The sequence below is a fragment of the Budorcas taxicolor genome, chromosome 8 (assembly GCF_023091745.1).
Source record: "Budorcas taxicolor isolate Tak-1 chromosome 8, Takin1.1, whole genome shotgun sequence".
Classification (NCBI taxonomy): domain Eukaryota; kingdom Metazoa; phylum Chordata; class Mammalia; order Artiodactyla; family Bovidae; genus Budorcas; species Budorcas taxicolor.
The window spans coordinates 64,693,083-64,713,614 of NC_068917.1; the positions used below are offsets into that span (position 1 = coordinate 64,693,083).

The 20,532-nt window shown below is 34.3% G+C and overlaps 1 protein-coding gene across 1 annotated transcript in view; it reads left to right on the forward strand.

Moving 5' to 3' along the window:
• Positions 1-20,532, forward strand: part of DCAF10 (DDB1 and CUL4 associated factor 10) — a 51,917-nt gene that overhangs the window by 3,551 nt on the left and 27,834 nt on the right. Inside the window, exon 2 of the mRNA XM_052645130.1 lies at positions 10,961-11,074. Coding sequence (XP_052501090.1) covers positions 10,961-11,074 — 114 coding nt within the window. The remainder of the gene's footprint in view (positions 1-10,960; positions 11,075-20,532) is intronic.

Genomic DNA, 20,532 nt, shown 5'->3' on the forward strand with positions numbered 1-20,532 from the left:
GTGAAGAACTTATCCAGATTGCAGACAAGAGAGGCAAAGAGACTGAAAATATGAAGGAGGATTGGTGACACAAAGCACAAAGAGAAAAATGCACACTGTGTATCTTGTTAGTTCCTAATGAAAATGCAATAATAGGATAAAATAAACTTGAAGCAGCAATAGCTGAGAACTTTCCAGAATTGAAGAAAGGTATCAAATGATTTAAGAAACCTGACACACCCCTAGCAGGAATTCTCCCTTGCCATATAGGAAACTGCAGGACAACAGATATAAAATAATAAAAGCCAGAGGGAAAAAGGCCTTCAAAGGAGTAACTATGCAAGTGAAAGCCAACCAGTCATCAATAATAGTGTAAATTAGAGGATAGTGGTAATTTCATTTCAGTATGCTGGGAAAAACTGCCAACCTGAATGTCTATACCCAGCAAATATGGGTTCTTTGTTCTTGTCGAGAACAAAGATGAGGTGAATACATAAGCATCCAATCAAAGCTCAGTAAGTTTGCCACCAGACCTTCAGTAATGGAATTCTAAGTTCAGAGAGAAGAAAGTGTTTTCAGCTGTAAGGTCTTGAGATATTAGAAGGAATGAAGATCAAATAAAGTGGGAAATTTGTATGTAAAACAATCTGATTTTGTCTTTTGGGATTAACAAAGATGTAGCTAAAATAGAAGACAACAATAGCATATAAATTACGAAGGAATGTTCGAAGTTCCTTATGTTTTTGCGGGAAAATTGTGATATATTAACTTTAGGCTTTAATATTTACATACTAAAATGTACAAGGTAACCACCAAAAGACAATTAGTGTATTATTTCAGGACTAGAAGAAGAAAAAATTTTGGAATGAGGAAAAACATATTCTAGAAGACAAGAAAGGGAAAGGGAAGAAAAGTAGAAAAGGTATAATAAAACAATCAAAGAATCACTGAAAATAAATACAAATATTACTAATTATATAAAAGTACTAAGTGTACTTTTTGTACATAAGATAAAGAGGATATATCAAACACCTAAGCAAAAGAAAGCTGGTGAGCTATATTTAATATCAACAAAATGGGCTTTAAGGCAAAAAAATTTCTAGACATAGGTTACTTTATATTCAGATCAATTCACCTGAAAAATAAAATTCTGAAATTGAGTTTTTTAACTTATATACATCCAAAATTGATAACTTCAAGGAGAGAAGAGAAAACTTACCATAGAGTTGATATTAATGTACATTATAGTATACCTCAGTTAATCAGGCAGACACAGAAACAATACTACTTCTAAAAAGTATGTATAGAATACCACATTCAGGCCTGATGTTCAGCTAGTACACATTGGTTCAGCTGTACCAGTTGTTAAAATATTAATATATATCCATGGTGGTTGAATAGTTACTGCCCCAAGTTCACTGAGTGCCATCCTAGTACTTAAGCACCTTCCATAGGATCTCCTAGAGTAACCCATTTGTGATAACTGGATTCTTGGGAGATCCAGAGATGAAAGGAGCAGTCAGATGAGCGTAATGGCACTACTGGAGGCACCATCCAAACGTTAATTCTCTTGACAAAGTGTGAACACCCACTGCAGGACAGAACCCATGGCAGGTAAATGAGGTCAGTGGGGTGGTTTATGGATGAATACCATATGGTTTCAGATCCCTAATCTTACCATTCTTACTGAATTTTACCTTTATTTAGTGGTATAATTTTGCCAAAAGCCACTGAATACATACCCACCATAGGCATTAATAACACTCACTTTATTAATGAACATGACTGCCAAAATAAAGTCTTCTCTATATCAGAAACATTTAGTTGAGAGAACTGAGATGCAGAAAGGAGTTTAAACACAAAGGATTTGTACTCTGGTTTATGCCCTTAACTACTGTATTACAATATGTCTCATCTGGGCTGAAGGATTAGGTTTGATATCATCAAATAGGATGTATCAATTATTTTGTGACTTAGTTATTAATACAATTGAATGTAAAAATTAACAGCAAGCGTTATAAGGGCTAAAATTTTTCCAGTATACTTACTGTTAACTGGAGCAAAAGCTAAAAAGAGGATTCAGCTCCATGAACAATTTTATTGCTATTAAGAATGATTTTTTTTTTTGTATATCAAGACCACAAGTTACTTAATAACTACCTATTTATAAGGAATTTTAAAACTGAAATATAGTTGATTTACAATATTGTATTAGTTTCAGGTGTACGGAAAAGTGACTTAGATATATGTATATTTTTTCAGATTTTTTCCATTATAGATATTACAAGATGTTGACTATATTTTGTGCTATATAGTAAATCCTTGTTGCTTATCTATTTTATCTGTAGTGGTTTGTATCTGTTAATCTCCTACACCTAATTTATCATTCCTTCCTTCCTCTTTTGTAACCATAAGTTTGTTTTGTATGAATGACTACCTGTTTAATGTGGAAATTCTTGGAGGGTCCTTATGCAGTTTCCTATGGCAGTTCATGGTCCAAACAAAGGCATCTGGGTCAAAGAGATAATTATGGCTACAATTTCTAAAATTAATAAATGTTTGGGAGTTAGTAGAATAATATGATAAACAATTTGAGTTAGAATTAATATCACTTGGCAAGCATTTTTATAACCTATAGGTTAGCTGTTTTTATCTTTTAAATTTTTTATTCATATGTTAATTTATATTATTATTGAATATTTAGTATTTTTTAATATCACACATGACAGCTGCCTCATGGTTTTTTGTCCCCACACACAGATGAGTTAAAAATTCCTTTATTATAAGACCACATATTTCAAAAGATTGTCATTAAATAGTTTCTCAGGATAATGTGATTGCTAGAAATTAATAGCATGTATTTTCAAGTTAAATATATATAAGTAAAAATTTATAAATAGCTCATAAGTCAAAGTAGAAATGATAATGGAAATTAGAAATATTTAGAACTAAATGAAAATACCACATCTCAAAAGTTGTGGGATATAAATAAATCTGTACTTAGTATGAAAACTATGATTTTTAATAAACTAGAAAGGAAGACAAGGAAAATTAATTATCTGAGTATCTGTCTCAAGAAATAATAACAGAATAGTGAAGTTATAACAAAGTAAATCTGAAGAAAACCAAAGGAAGGAAATACAGAAATATAGCATAAAATTATTGAAATTCTAAAAATCAAGTAGAAATACTCAACAGAAAGATTTGTCTTTGAAAAGACAAAGAATAATGAAACATACTCATTAAACTGATCAATAGAATACCCAGATAAACAATATTTAGAGTGAGAAGGGGGATATAATTTCAGATTTAAGAAGCAGAGATTGTACCTTTCCAGAAGTAGCAGAATAGGTGGTTTGGACCAACCCTCCAACTGAGAATAATTAGAAAAGCTACAGAAAAACATCAGTATCTAATATAAGACATAAACAGTTATGTTTGAAGGGAGTAGAGAACTGAGGCAGTGAGGAAATTTCAGGGACAAGCTCTGCAAAAGGAGGGTAGCCAGAGATGTGAATCCACCTTTTTAGCCAACTGAATGTAGCAATATGGTAGAAATGAAAGATTGATTTGACATTAGAAAATATATTAATTGTAAATCACTACATTAACATATTAAAAGAAAACTATAGTATAATTTCAATAAATGTTAGAAAATATTTCATATAGTTTAATGTATATTAATGAAAAAAAATGTAACAGATTTGAGGTAGAAGAGACTTTCCTGAATCCACTAGTAGGAATCTACCAAAACAAACAAACAAACCTTGTAGCAAACACTGTGCTTAATGATGAAATGGTAAATGTATTCTTAAAGATCAGGAATAAGACAAGAGTTGCTATATAAACATTTCTGTTCAACATTGTACTGAAGGTCCTAGCCTTCAGTAGGTGCAGCAAAGGAAAGTATTAAAAATAAGAAAGCAGTTATTTATAGATGACTAATGATAATTGACAAAGAAAACCTAAAATAACGTGATAAATATTAAAATAAGATTGATGAATAAATAACATTTTAAAAATCAGTTGGCTTTCTGTATACCAACAACAAATGAAACAAAATTTTAAAAAGAACATTCACAAGAGCATCAAAAAATATCTCAAGTACCCAGGAATAGATCTAATGAAAGATAGGCATGATCTACATGGAGAAAATCTCCATTGTAAATGGAGATATGCCATGTTCAAGTATTGGAAGTCTCCATATTGTAAAACTATCAACTCTATGTAAACTTTTCTACAGATTTATTACAACCTCAAAATCCACAGGTGGATATGTATGTGTATGTATAACTTCCTATGTCAATTCTAATTGTATAAGGATGTACAAAGAATTGTTATAGTTCTCTTATTAATATCTTAAATATATGAAAAACGGTGCATATTACTGATGAGATGATATAAATTCTACCAGATTAATTTGTAAAGTCACTGCATCCTAATAAAAATACCAAGATTTTTTAGTAGGACCTGACATGCTTTATCTAAAATTCATTTGGAGAAGACAGTATGACATTAGCTTCCACTAAAAATGTTTATTAGGGCAGTGAGGGGGTCTTGCTTGGCTACTTGCCAGACCTTTTAGAAATTGCATGAAATAGAATATAGAGTCCTAAAAGAAAATCTATATATGACAAAGATGGAATTTACAAAGTATAGAGTTTGATGTTGGGACAAATGACATCCAGTTTTAAAAGTTACAAATTATGCCATGTACAAAAATAGATTATATTAAAATAAAAAAATGACCATCAGTCTTATTGATCTTTTAATAGCTCTCTTGTTTATAATGTTTAATATTAAGACTTTACAAAAATCATTGATTCGTTACTTTTATGAAGAAGACAAGTTCATTTCATGACTCTTCTAACAAAAAGAAATATTTATGCATCTTCTAAAATTAGATATATTTGAATATTTTTACTCATGGTAGTCAACTAATACAAAAATCCTTCAGATGTTATTAAATTTTTAAAATTTCAGATACCTCACAAAAGACTTAAGCAGACACCCTTTAAAGGATAATTTCATGATTTCTAAATATGGAAATGACTTCAATTTAGTAGATGTTTTCCCTTACCTTGTAAAACATTTGTTCTGAATTTTAAAGTTTGGCCATTTAGAATTCTATCTTATGCACTTTCATCTTAAAGTGTAAAAATCTCATGTACTTTTGGAATTATATATTAAAAACATTGCACTTTCAGAATTTCATTTGAAAGTAAAATCAATTTCAATCCTGAATTGAAATCAGTTCAAGATTTCGTTTGCTAGGTCTGAATCTAAAAGATCAGTATTTACAGAAGACTAAGACAAAATCAATAAAAGACAATAGATTTTCAGAAATCAAAATGGTGTTTGACTATCAGACATAAAAAAAATTGACAGTAACACGGTAATAGTAGGAGACTTTAAACACCCCCACTTTTGATGGACAGATCATCAAAACAAAATTAATAAGGAAACACAAGTCTTACATGATACATTAGATGAGATGGATCTCATTGTTATCTTCAGGACATTCCATCCAAATGCAGAGGAATACATCTTCTCAAGTACACTTGGAACATTCTCCAGAATAGACCACATCTTGGGTCACAAAACAAACCTCAGTAAATTTAAGGAAATTGAAATCATATCAAGCATCTTCTCTGACCACAATGCTATGATACTGAATATCAATTACAAGAAAAATGTAAGAAACACAAACACATGGAGATTAAACAACATGTTTCTAAATAACCAACAGGTTACTGAAGAAATCAGAAGGGAAATCAAAAAATTTCTAGAAACAAGTTGACAATGAAAACATGACAACCCAAAACCTATGGGATGCAGCAAAAGCAGTCTTAAGAGGGAAGTTTATAGCAATACAGTCATACTTCAAGAAACAAGGAAAACATCAAATAGACAACCTAACTTTACACCTAAAACAACTGGAAAAAGAACAAAAAACCCCCAAAGTTAGTAGAGGGAAAGAAATCAAAGATCTGAGCAGAAATGAAAAGAAATGAAAGAAACAGTAGTAAAGATTAATAAAACTAAAAGCTGGTTCTTTGAGAAGATAAACAAAAGTGACCAACCTTTAGCCAGACTCATCAAGAAAAAAAGAATCAAATCAACAAAATTAGAAATGACAAAGGAGAGGTTACAACAAACAATGCAGAAATAAAAAGGATTATAAGAGACTGTTATGAACAACTATATGGCAATAAAATGGATAACCTGAAAGAAATGGACAGATTCTTAGAAAAGTTCAATCTTCCAAGACTGAACCAGGAAGAAATAGAAGTTATGACCAACCCAGTTACAAGCACTGAAATTGAATCTGTGATCAAAAATCTCCCAAAAAACAAAAGCCCAGGACCAGATGGCTTTATAGGAGAAGTCTGTCAAACATTTAGAGAAGAATTAATGCCTATCCTTCTAAAACTTTCAAAAAATTGCAGAGGAAGGAACATTTCCAAACTCATTCTTTGAGGCCACCATCACCTTGATACCAAAACCAGACAAAGACAACACAAAGAAAACTATAAGCCAATATCACTGATGAACATAGATGCAAAAATCCTCAACAAAATTTTAGCAAAAAGAATTCAGCAACACATCAAAAATCTCATACACCATGATCAACTTGGGTTTATTCCAGGAATGCAAGGATTCTTCAATATATGCAAATCAATCAATGTGATATATACCCTATTAACAAATTGAAAGATAAAAGCCATAAGATAATCTCAATAGATGCAGAAAAAACCTTTGACAAAATTCAGCACCCATTTATGATTAAAACTCTTCCAAAAAAGGGCATGGAAGGAACCTACCTCAGCATAGTAAAAGCAAACATTCTCAATGGTGAAAAACTGAAAGCATTCCCCCAAAGATCAGAAACAAGAAAGGGTGTCCACTTTCACCACTATTCAACATAGTTCTGGAAGTCCTAGCCACAGCAGTCAGAGAAGAAAAAGAAATAAAAGGAATCCAGATCGGAAAAGAGGAAGTAATGCTCTCACTGTTTGCAGATGACATGATACTGTACATAGAAAACCCTAAAGATAGTATCGGAAAATTACTAGAGCTAATCAGTGAATTTAGCGAGGTTGTAGGATACAAAATCAATACATAGAAATCACTTGCATTTCTATATACTAACAGTGAAAAATCAGAGAAATTAAGGATTCAATCCCATTCACCATTGCAACAAAAAGAATTAAATATCTTGGAATAAACTTATTTAAGGAGGCAAAAGAACTGTACACAGAAAATTATAAGACACTGATGAAAGAAAACAAAGATGACATAAAAAGATGGAGAGATATTCCATGTTCCTGGGTAGGAAGAATCAATATTGTGAAAATGATTATACCACCAAATGCAATCTACAGATTCAGTGCAATCCCTATCAAATTACCAATGGCAATTTTCACAGAACTAGAACAAAAAGTTTCACAATTCATATGGAAACACAAAAGACCCTGAATAGGCAAAGCAGTCTTGAGAAAGAAGAATGGAGCTGGAGGAATCAACCTCCCTGACTTCAGATTATACAACAAAGCTACAGTCATCAGAACAGTATGGCAGTGACACAAAAACAGAAATATAGACCAATAGAACAAGATAGAAAGCCCAGAAATAAACCCATGCACCTACGGGGCCCTTATTTTTGACAAAGGAGGCAAGAATATACAATGGGGCAAAGAGAGCCTCTTCAATAAATGATGCTGGAAAAACTGGACAGCTACATGTAAAAGTATGAATTTAGAACACTTCCTAACACCATACACAAAGATAAACTCAAAATGGATTACAGACCTAAATGTAAGACTAGAAACTATAAAACTCTTAGAGGAAAACATAGGCAGAACACTCAATGACATAAATCAAAGCAAGATCCTCTGTGACCCACCTCCTAGAGTAATGGAAATAAAAACAAAAGTAAGCAAGTGGGACCAGATTAAACTTAAAAATTTTTGCACAGCAAAGGAAACTATAAGCAAGGTGAGAAGACAACCCTCAGAATGGGAGAAAGTAATAGCAAATGAAACAACTGACAAAGGATTAATTTCCAAAATATACAAGCAGCTCATACAACTCAGTGGTGGAAAAACAAACAATTCAAAGAGTGGGGAAAAGACCTAAACAGACATTTCTCCAAAGAAGACATACACATGGCTGACAAACATGTGGAAAGATGATGCTCAACATCGCTCATTATTAGAGAAATGCAAATCAAAACCACAATGAGGTATCACCTCATACTGGTCAGAAGGGCCATTACCAAAAAGTCTACAAACAATAAATGCTGGAGAAGGTGTGGAGAAAAGGGAACGCTCTTGCACTGTTGATGGGAGTGTAAATTGATACAGTCACTATGGAAGATGGTATGGAGATTTCCTTAAAAAACTAGAAATAAAACCACCATATGACCCAGCAATCCCACTCTTAGGCATTTACCCTGAGGAAAACACGGTTGAAAAAGATTCATGTATCCCATTGTTTATTGCAGCACTATACAATATCTAGAGGAGAAGGCAATGGCAACCCACTCCAGTACTCTTGCCTGGAAAATTCCATGGATGGAGGAGCCAGGTAGGCTGCAGTCCATGGGGTCGCTAAGAGTCGGGCACAACTGAGTGACTTCACTTTCACTTTCCACTTTCATGCATTGGAGAAGGAAATGGCAACCCACTCCAGTGTTCTTGCTTGGAGAATCCCAGGGACGGAGGAGCCTAGTGGGCTGCCATCTATGGGGTCGCACAGAGTTGGACACGATTGAAGCAACTTAGCAGCAGCAGCAGCATACAATATCTAGAACATGGAAGCAACCTAGACGTCCATCGACAGATGAATGGATAAAGAAGTTGTGGTATATATACACAATAGAGTATTACTCAGCCATGAAAAGGAATGCATTTGAGTCAGTTCTGATGAGGTGGATTAACCTAGAACCTATTATATAGAGTGAAGTGAGTCAGAAAGAGAAAGATAATATACATATATGGAATATAGAAAAATGGTACTGAATTTATTTATAGGGCAGCAATGGAGAAACAGATGTAGAGAATAAATTTATGGACATGGGGAGAAGGGAGGAGAGGGTGAGATGTATGGGAAGAGTAACATGGAAACTTATATTACCATATACAAAATAGATAGCCAACGGGAATTTGCTGTATGGCTCAGTAAACTCAAACATGGGCTCTGTATCAGCCTAGAGTGGTGGGATGGGGAGGGAGATGGGAGGGAGGTTCAAAAGGGAGCAGATAAGGTATACTTATGGCTAATTCCACCCTGCTTATTTAACTTACATGCAGAATACATCATGAGAAACGCTGGGCTGGAAGAAGCACAAGCTGGAATCAAGATTGCCGGGAGAAATATCAATAACCTCATATGCAGATGACACCACCCTTAAGGCAGAAGGTGAATACGACCTAAAAAGCCTCGTGATGAAAGTCAAAGTGGAGAGTGAAAAAGTTGGCTTAAAGCTCAACATTCAGAAAACGAAGATCATGGCATCTGGTCCCATCACTTCATGGGAAATAGATGGGGAAACAGTGGAAACAGTGTCAGACTTTATTTTGGGGGGCTCCAAAATCACTGCAGATGGTGATTGCAGCCATGAAATTAAAAGACGCTTACTCCTTGGAAGAAAAGTTATGACCAACCTGGATAGCATATTGAAAAGCAGACACATTACTTTCCCAAAAAAGGTCCGTCTAGTCAAAGCTATGGTTTTTCCAGTAGTCATGTATGGATATGAGAGTTGGGTTGTGAAGAAAGGTGAGCTCTGAAGAATTGATGCTTTTGAAGTGTGGTGTTGGAGAAGACTCTTGAGAATCCCTTGGATTGCAAGGAGATCCAACCAGTCCATTCTAAAGGAGATCATTCCTGGGTTTTTTTTGGAAGGACTGATGCTAAAGCTGAAAGTCCAGTACTTTGGCCACCTCATGCGAAGAGTTGACTTATTGGAAAAGACTCTGATGGTGGGAGGGGTTGGGGGCAGGAGGAGAAGGGGATGACAGAGGATGAGATGGCTGGATGGAATCACGGACTCGATGGCCGTGAGTCTGAATGAACTCCGGGAGTTGGTGATGGACAGGGAGGCCTGGTGTGCTGCGATTCATGGGGTCGCAAAGAGTCGGACACGACTGAACAACTGAACTGAACTGAACTGATGGTTGATTCATGTTGAGGTTTGACAGAAAACAACAAAATTCTGTAAAGCAATTATCCTTCAATTAAAAAGTTTAAAAAATGGTGTTTGTAAAAGGTTTATAAAAGTGTAATTTTGTAATAGGAAAGGGCTGAAACAAGAAACAGTATAAAAGAAAAGGTTTAGTTTGACTAAAATTGGTTTGGTAGGATGTATGCTAGACCTTTGAGTGCATTTTAATAGATACTGATGAAGAATTGCCTAATTTATATGATCTTTCCCTAAGTTTCCTCATTTAAGCATATTTTTCTGAAGCCAGCTTTTCTCATGTAAAAATACGTTTTAGGCCCCTTCATATGCATATAAAGTTATCCCTTTTTAAGTGTTGCACCATTTTGCAAAGTATTACATACTATGGCTTATAAAATCGATCTTTCTTTCATGTACATTTAGGTTACTTCCAATTTCTCCATACAATGAAGCATATCTTTATATGTGCTTCTTTGTATTTGGAAATTGTTATTTCTCTAGATTGGTTTCTCAGGAAAAAAAATGCTGAGATAAAAGATATGCACGTTTAATAAAATTTTGTTAGATACCGGTACTCTCCATACAAGCTGCATCCAGCTTATACTTCACCATAATGTATGAGACTACTATTTCCTACTACTACTTGCAACAGTGAATAGTCTCAATCTGTTAAATATTTGCTACTAATGTGGACAGAAGTTATTCATCTATATCTTATATAGTCATAAATAGATGAATATCAATAAAACAAGAGAATGCTAAGTAAACTAAGAGAAATGTGTCATTTCCTTCCAGGTCAGTGCTGACAGTTGCTTGTGAACAGACTGAAGTTCTACTTTTTGATCCTATATCTTCAAAGCACATAAAAACACTTTCTGAAGCTCATGAAGACTGTGTAAATAATATAAGGTTAGTATTACCATGAGAAAGTAAACTTTGTTAATGTGACCCAAAATATTCTGTTTGGGAAGTTAGTGAAAATGTATAATGCCTTGACCAGCAGTACTAGATGGTACACATTTGTGAATTGTGCAACTTATCCTTTTAATTACAAAAGTTACTGTTAACCATTTTGGATTGGAATCTTTCTGAAATGCATTTTCACTTCCATATGATTTTACCTTTTCTCTTTGTGTATTAGGGCCATCCATCATTATGAACCTCAGCCATGTATTTTGTTAGTCCTGTAATGCTTTGGGGCAGTGCCATTGCTTAGCCTCTCTCACCACCAGCCCCCAGATTCAAACTGTTGAGGGGAAAAAAACAGATAGGCACAGAGAACTTCTTTATTGTTTGAAGCTCCTTAAATTCTCAATAATGTGGGAAATAACAGTTGTATAGTTTGGTGAACTAATACACAGTCATTAAAATGATGATTACAGATGTTGGATATCAACATGGACAAATACTTGAAATAGTACAGGTTAAAATCATAAAAACTGTATAAATATGACATGATCAGAAGAAAAAGGTTAGAGGAAGTATTTTAAAATGCTTACAGTGGATGTATTAGAATGAATGGATTATGAGTAATTTTCTGTTTTCAAAACTATATAATGAGATGATATGACTTTTGTAATGATTACTTTTAATTATCAAAAAAAGAAGAAATGCTCCAAACATACAGAACAGTAGGTTAAATAGCACAAAAGATACAGCTAGGCTCTGAAACAACATAAACATCTTTGTGGCCATATGGCCAGACTGGAACACACACAAAAAGCTGTTACAGAGTTGAAGACACAAGTCCACTGGGTTTTCAGGCTGGCACTGACATGTAATAGTTTAGCTCCTGTCAGGAATCAAAAATGCTGAAGTATTTCATGTGAGGCAGGAACTAGAGCCAGAATTATTACATGAAGCCAGGGGGTTAGTTGGAATATCTGTCCCATATTTGTGAAAGGCTGAAAAAAGGAAAAAGCTGTTAATTACCTGGGGCTATAGCTTTTAGCTGATAAAGATTTATATAGCCTCATGACCATGAATTGAATGAAGCCATTGCTGAGTCAGTGATTGAAGGTACATATGTGATAGATATCATCATGAAACTGGAGGCTTTGATCCCAATGAGACCAAGTAGTGGATTTGGGTCCAGAAATCCAAATAGGACAACTATAAAATCATTAAATAGGAAAAGAGAAAGAAATTGTTTTTTCATCTTTCTTACTCAAAAGGAGTCTACAACCAAAATTCTAAAACTCATTAAGGTAATCTAATATTAATATAACAAAATCAGCAACTGGAACAGGCATTTTCTCCAGATGAAATTATTTTTATGGAGTAAAAGTCCAACAAAGACTTTATTTTAAAAAATGAATTATTTATTTTTTTTGACTAGGTAATACATGCACGTGGTACAAAATTCAAAGGTACAAAAGGGTAAACAGTGAAAAGTAAGTCTATCTCCCACCTCTGTCCCCTAGCCACCCAGTTCCTCTCCCCAGAGGCAACCACTATTACCAATTTCTTGGTATCTTCTCTGAAATAGTTTATGCATGTACAAACATATATACACATACACTCATACATGTGCGCACACACACATGCACACACATATATATGTATACACTTTTATATAAATGGTAGCATTCTACACATACATACCTTGGCTTTTTCACTTAATGACATATTTAGAGATCATTCCATATTTGTACCTATGGGATGGTTTTATTCTTTTTAACGGCTGCATAGTATTCCATTGATTGGAAGACACTTTAAATCATTTTTAGGATGCTCAAATAAGTTAACAGGAAAAAAAAAAGTTAACAGATACTTTCCATTAATAGAGAGCTCAAAATTATGAAACAAAAGAGATGAAACAAGAATAGGTTAATATGGAAAAGAAGTAACTAGAACTTTTATAAATTAAAAATATAGTTGGTATATTAAAAACTTAATAGGTGGTAATTACTACCCTGTATACCACTGATGAGAGAATTAATGGGTTGGAAAATATTACTAAGAATTTTACCTAGAGATTAATTGAGATACATAATATATCAAATACAGAAAAAAAGAAGTTGCAGAGATTGGAGGAGAACTAAATTTTGAAGACACAAAGGCTGAGATTTTTTTTGCATTGAAGAAAGACCTGAATTCTTGAATTAAAAGTAAACTGTAGTGTTTAGTGGGTTAAACAAAGATAAATTCACATCTAGACAGGATGTGATGAAACTTTAGGATATCAAAAATAAAGAAAATCTTACCACCAAAGTTAGAAGCCAGATTATCTATGGAGCTATGATAATTAAACTACCTGATTTCTTATCACCAATAGTTGATGCTAGAAGAAAAAGGAGTAATATCTTAAATATCAGTACTAAGACAAAGTAATGTTTAATACCATTTCATATCCAGATAAATTCTTATTCTAAGATAAATAATTTCAATTATATATAATAATTATAAATGTTATTATTAATAGAAGATAGATTAGGATTTTAGGGGGAAGAAGGTGCATTTAAAACAAAGTTATAATGAAAGCTCTAGATTAGCACTATCTTAAAAATTTTCTAGTAGTCACATAAAGACACTAATTTTTGCTCCAGTATGCCTAAAATGTTATTATTTCAACATGCAATCAGTATAAAAAATACTGAGATATTTTACTTCCATTTTTTTTTCATGCTAAATCTTCAAAATCCAGTGTATATTTTAAACTTAGAGCACATCTTGAGGCAGACTGACCACATATTAAGGACTCAAAAGCAACATGTGTCTAATGGCTACCAAATTGCACAGTGTAGCTCTGGATGGTGACAACAAATAGGTTGTATGGGTGAAGGAGTTTTGTTCAGTGGGAAGGTATAACATTTAAGGTTCACATCATGTTTAGGAAGAGGACAGAAATACTAAGTAATTTCTGACTCTTTCAGAACAATTTATGATTAAATATATATGATAAAAAATTAATACACATTTCATTTATAGCTTTCAAACCAGCAAAGTAGGGCAGGGGGTGGCAGAGACTATTAAAAACTTGATCAGTAAACAGAAGGAAAGCTTAAAAAAGGAAAGGAAAGATAAATAGAAAACAAGAAGTAGAAATAGGTCCAAAATATTAATAGTCTACATTTACATATAAATGAATTGATCTTCTTTATTCAAAGACAGATAGCAATTTGAATAAAAAACAAGATCACACATATACTCTTTATGGAGATACCAAAAATAAAACTACCCAGAAATGGGAAAAGAAAAATGATGTAGGTTATAGCTATTGAACAGATGGAAGACCAAAGGCTTTCTTTAATAAGAATAAAGTGCAACTACATATTAAAAGAAAAATCCGCCAAGCATATATAATAATCATGAACTTGTATACAACTTGAAATTAAGAAAGCAAAAACAATAATAAGGAATTACTAATACATGTCTATAATCATAGTAAGAGATTTTAATACAAAAACTGGTAAATCAAGCAAATAAAAATTAAGTTGTAAAAGATTTTAAATACTTTGAATAACCTTTCTGCTAAAAACAGAAATGTTGGATAATTTTTTTTTTTAAATATTGTTTTAATGTAGAGTTGAGCTGATAAGAAAGTAAGGACTCCTAGGGCCAAAAATGAAGTGGAAGCAAGAATGCAAAGAATTAAACATGTATTCCGCTGGCTTTTACCCTGGAGGCATCTGCTAAATGCCTGTGACTCTTTGAGTTTCTGTTTTGACAGGTATGAGAAGTACAAAGGACAGGAGAGTTAATTCTACATCCAGTTCAAGGTGAGGAGTCTAGTAGAAAACTATGCATAAGACTGGGGCTACAAATTCTGCTGAGGGCTACAGTTTCAGCATAAAAGTTTTCTAGAAAGAAACCACCTTGTTCATCTAGACTGTGGCATTGGGTAGAGGCATGTCAAAAATCTCTGTGAGTTACTAACCGCAAGTTAGCCTTCATACAGCCTTTACACTGCCTTATGGTCCAAACCCCTCCAGCCAGCAATTTTAAATTGGTTCCCACTTACTAGTGCTGTGAGGTATCTGTAAGAAGAAATGCAAATCTCTGGAGGAGAAAACTCAGTGTCATAAAGAAGTCAGTTCTTCCCCCAAAGTAGTCTATGAATTTAGTGCAGTTTTAATAAAAATCCCAACAGGATTTTTTTTTTTTGAAGGTTTTTTTTTTTTTAATTTGATATAAAAGTTCATACTTAATAATAAAGCACCAAGAATGTCTGAGAAAACTTTGAGGAAGACTGAGATGATAAGAGTACCCACCCCTCCAGATACCAGACCTTATTTTAGGACAGGGATAAATTAAGTGACCAATGAAATGAAATAGACCTTCCAGAAACAGACACATGCCTACATGAAAATTTGATTTATGACAGCAGGTTATTTACAAACCAGTGGGGGGAAATGGAAAAGAGATTGGTTTTGTGTGTGTGTGTGTGTGTGTGTGTGTGTGTGTGTGTGTGTATATAAAAGATGAAAATGAAATTAGATTTCTACCTCATATCATAACTAAAAATAACTGCCAGTTTCTTTGTTTTTAGAAGAAATATAGAATATATTTATATTCTAAGTACAACAAAGGATTCTTTTAAGACACCTGTATTAAAATTTAAAACTTCGTTGTAACTAAAGACATAATAGTGTGAGAAGATGAGCAATAAGCTGGTGGGAGAAGATATTTTCTATGCACATAGCCAAGAAAAGGATTAGTATCCAGAATATATGAATAAACTACCTTAAAGCAAAATAGGCAGAGACTCACTAAGAGAAAATATCAATAAAATGAGCAATAAATATGGAAAGATTTTCAAGCTTACCAGTTATCATCGAAATGCAAATAAAATAGCAATAAAGAACAAGTATTGGTAAAGATGCTGAAAAATAGACACTTAAACATTTTTGATGGAGTATAAATTGGTAAAATTATTTTGAGCAATTTAGCAATATCTGGTTAAAATTGAATATCAGTTGTTTAAAAGAAACCACATATGAATGACACAATGTGAAAGAAGTTTCATTGTAGCGTTTTCAATAATAGAAGTTGGAAACAAATCTCCATCAAGAGGACTATAAATAAATTGTATACTCATACAATGGAATACTATACAGCAGTTAAAATAAATGAAGTAGAAGCATCAGCATCTGAGATGTATCTCAGAAATTCAGGATTGAGCCAGAAAAACAAATTGTAGAAATGAGCTGTACACAGTGTGATACCATTTATATAAAGTTTAAAAATAAACATAAACTTGATGAGGGCATGTATTTGTTCTCTGCTCTGTCCCCAGCACCTGGAACTGTGCCACATGTGGGTGCTCATTAAATACTGACAAAATAAGTTGAATGCAAAACAAAACTAAATTGCTTATGGATGGATATACAGTTGTGAATTCATAGTATTAAAAACTTGCAAGGGGAGTAACAAACAAATTTTGGATAGTGGTTCCTTCTGGAGAGGGAGGGAGGGGAATGGTATTGGGGAGGGATATACAGGGTTCTTTGATTGTGTTTGTAATGTTCAAAAAAAAATCTAAAAGATAACCAAATGTTAAAATTTGATAAAGCTGGGTGGTAGGTATCACAGGTGTTTGTTATATTCTTCATAATTTTCTTTATGTTTCTAATATTTTTACAATTTAAACATTTCTCATCTCAGAAAAGACATGTCAGGTTCTTTGCCCCTATGCAAAATGACCTCTGACTAATTTGCTGTTAGAATCTGTGTTCTTTTTCAATATCAGTTCTCATCTGCTGCTGTCAGTGTGCTTGCTCTAGTACCTGACACAAATTTGGATTTGCTTCTTATCTGTTTGTTAGAAAAACAGATTATGAAGCCATTTAGAAGTACATATCTCATAAGTGTTTTGAATAAACATCAGAAAGATCCTCTGGCATGAGCTTAAGTGTGCATTACTTATTAATAATACTACCATTTTTTGAGTGCTTACCATGTGCCAAACCTTTTGTGAAGCACTTTTAATACACTGTATTATTTAATCCTCACAGTATCCTGATGTGAGACAGATATTGTACCCATTTTTAAGGAATGAAGAAACTGTAACTCGGATAGAGATTTGCCTATGCTCTTATATATAGTAAGTGATAGAGCTGGAATTCATACTTAGTTCCATTGGACCACCTCAGTGTACTGTTCAGAGATACAGGCATGCATTTCCCAGTTTGGTTCTGGATAGTCATTTTCCACATACTTAGTACTGTTTTGTAGTTCATTTCTTAGTTTTGAGGTTTGCTTATCTTGTAAAGTTAAAATACTGATATTTGTATTTTCTATTGCTTCATGTAAAAGTAAGGGAGAAAATATGTAATTTAAATTCTTAAGCCCATTATACAGCCTTCTTTCTCATTCATGAGGACTCTGTATGAGGATTTGAGGCCATATAATAATCAAGGTTCCCTAGTTATGAGGTTGTAAGAGGAAGTGAAGTTATCATAAGACTCTTTACTTAGCCACATGGCAGTTAAAAAAAATCAGTGCCCATATAAATATTCTAGGATCTTCTTTTCCTTCCTATTGTCTTTGTTGGTCTTTTTCTGATTGTTATATTTCAGACAATATAATGTAGGTACAGTCCTTATCATGGGGAACATGAAATTTCTGATCTTGTAAAGGATGTACAATTTTGCAAGACCCTGAGAAGTGATACTAAAGAACTGGTCAAAATCATTGGCAAATGAGGATATGGTAGAGTTAGACCAGTTATCAGTTAGAAAAAAGAGAACGACAGAATTGATGACATGATAGAAACTTCAGAGAATTAAGTGAATATCTCATAGGACTAAGGGAAAGGCCTTTGGGAAAATTGATGAAGATCTTGAATATTATACAGAAATGGCCCTCTTTTTATTATAGTACAGAATTCAAATGTGAAGTAAGGATGTCATATTCTGCATCATAATTTCATTGGAAATGTTATGTAAAAACCCATATATTTAATTTATTCTTTTTCTAAGAATTTGCATATAATTAAATGTAAAAAGGCTTATTATATGATTTTGGTTTTATTTCCCTTGTACAATGAAATGTTGGTACCTGTTTTAAGAAAATTCAGTTTCAGTTGCTGTTATCCTTTACCAGTCATCCTCTGAAAATGAAAACCTCAATTTATCCAGAACTCCTATAGTCATGTGTTAGAGTTAAATGGGATTCTATTATATCCTAGGCTTCCTTGGTGGCTCAGTGGTAAAGAATCTGCCTGTCAGTGCAGGGGACGCAGGTTCGATCCGAGTCAGAGAGATCCCCTGGAGAGGGAAATGGCAACCCATTCCAGTATTCTTGCGTGGGAAATCCCATAGACAATGGAGCCTGATGGGCTACAGTCCATCGGGTTGCCAAGAGTCTGACACCGCTTGTCAAGTGAGCACACATTATGTCCTAGAGCCACATCCTGGGATGTGAAGTCAAGTGGGCCTTAGGAAGCATTATTGTGAACAAAGCAAGTGGAGGTGATGGAATTCCAGCTGAGCTTTTTAAAATCCTAAAAGATGATGCAGTTAAACTGTAGCACTCATTATGCCAGCAAATTTGGAAAACTCAGCAGTGGTCACAGGACTGACTGGAAAAGGTCACTTTTCATTCCAATCCTTAAAGAAGGGCAATGCCAAAGAATGTTCAAACTACCATACAGTTGTGCTCATTTCACATGCTAGCAAGGTTTTGCTCAAAATCCTTCAAGCTAGGCTTCAGCAGTGCATGAACTTAGAACTTCCAGATGTACAAACTGGGTTTTGAAGAGGCAGAGAAACCAGAGATCAAATTGCCAACATTCGTTGGATCATGGAGAAAACAAGGGAATTCCAGAAAAACATCTACTGCTTCATTGACTATGCTAAAGCCTTTGACTGTGTGGAACACAACAAACTGGAAAATTCTTAAAGAGATAGGAGTACAGACCACCTTACTTGTCTCCTGAGAAACCTGTATGCTGGTCAAGAAGCAACAGTTAGAACTGGACATGGAACAACTAACTAGTTCAAAATTGGGAAAGGAGTATGACAAGGCTGTATATTGTCACCCTATTTATTTAACTCATATGCAGAAAGGCTGGGCTGGATAAATCACAAGCTGGAATCAAGATTGCTAGGAGAAATATCAACAACCTCAGATATGCAGATGATACCACTCTAATGGCAGAAAGTAAAGAGGAACTAAGGAACCTCTTGATGAGAGTGAAAGAGGAGAGTGAAAAAGCTGGCTTAAAGCTCAGCATTCAAAAAGCTATGATCATGGCATCTGGTCCCTTCACTTAATGGCAGATAGATGGGGAAAGAATGGAAACAGTGGCAGATTTTCTTTTCTTGAGCTTCAAAATCACTGTAGATGGTGACTGCAGCCATAAGACAGTGTATTAAAAAACAGGGACATCACTTTAGGGTTTTGTAGGTGGTGCAGTGATAACAAATCTGCCTACCAATGCAGGAGACACAGGAGACATGGGTTCAATCCCTGGGTCAGAAAGATCCCTCCCCTGATGAAAAAATGGCAACCTAATCCAGTGGTCTTGCCTGAAAATTTCCATGGACATGGGAGCCTACTGGGCTACAGTTCATGGGGTTACCAAGAGTTGGACTTGACTGAGCTCATGTGCTTTGCCGACAAAGGTCCATATATCAAAGCTGTGGTTTTTCCAGGAGTCATGTGTGGATGTGAGGGAGTTGGTCCATAAAGAAGACTGAGTGCTGAAGAATTGATAACTTTCAAATTGTGGTGCTGGAGAACTTGAGAATCTTTTGGACTGCATGGAGATCAAACCAGTCAATCCTAAAGGAAATCAACCCTGAATATTCATTGGAAGGACTGTTATTGAAACTGAAGCTCCAATACTTTAAGGAGTTCTTACCATCAGTCATCTTCCTTCCTCCCTTCCTTACACCTGTAAGACACACAAGTCTTTGTTTTATTCAGCACTGTATAGCACTCCTTGAACTGCAAGGAGATCCACACTAAATATTCATTGGAAGAACTGATGCTGAAGCTGAAGCTCCAATACTTTGGCCACCTGACTCAAAGAGGCGACTCACTGGAAAAGACCTTGATGCTGGGAAAGACTGAAGGCAAAGGCAAGAGAAGGGGACAACAGAGGATGAGATGGTTGGATGGCATTGCCGATTAAATGGACGTGAGTTTGAGCCAACTCCAGCAGATTGTGAAGGACATGGAAGCCTGGCGTGCTGCAGTCTGTAGGTCTATAGGGTTGCAAAGAGTCGCACATGACTGAATAACTGAACATATATTTTGAGGCAAAAAATGAGGAAACTAAAGTCTAATTATTGAATTTTTCATTAAACTTATTCAGTTCAAAATTACTAACTTCCAAGATTATATTTTCTGCATTACTGATACTAAAATATCCTTTTATGCAACAATGGTAATTTTTTTTCAGTGACCTTATTGACAAA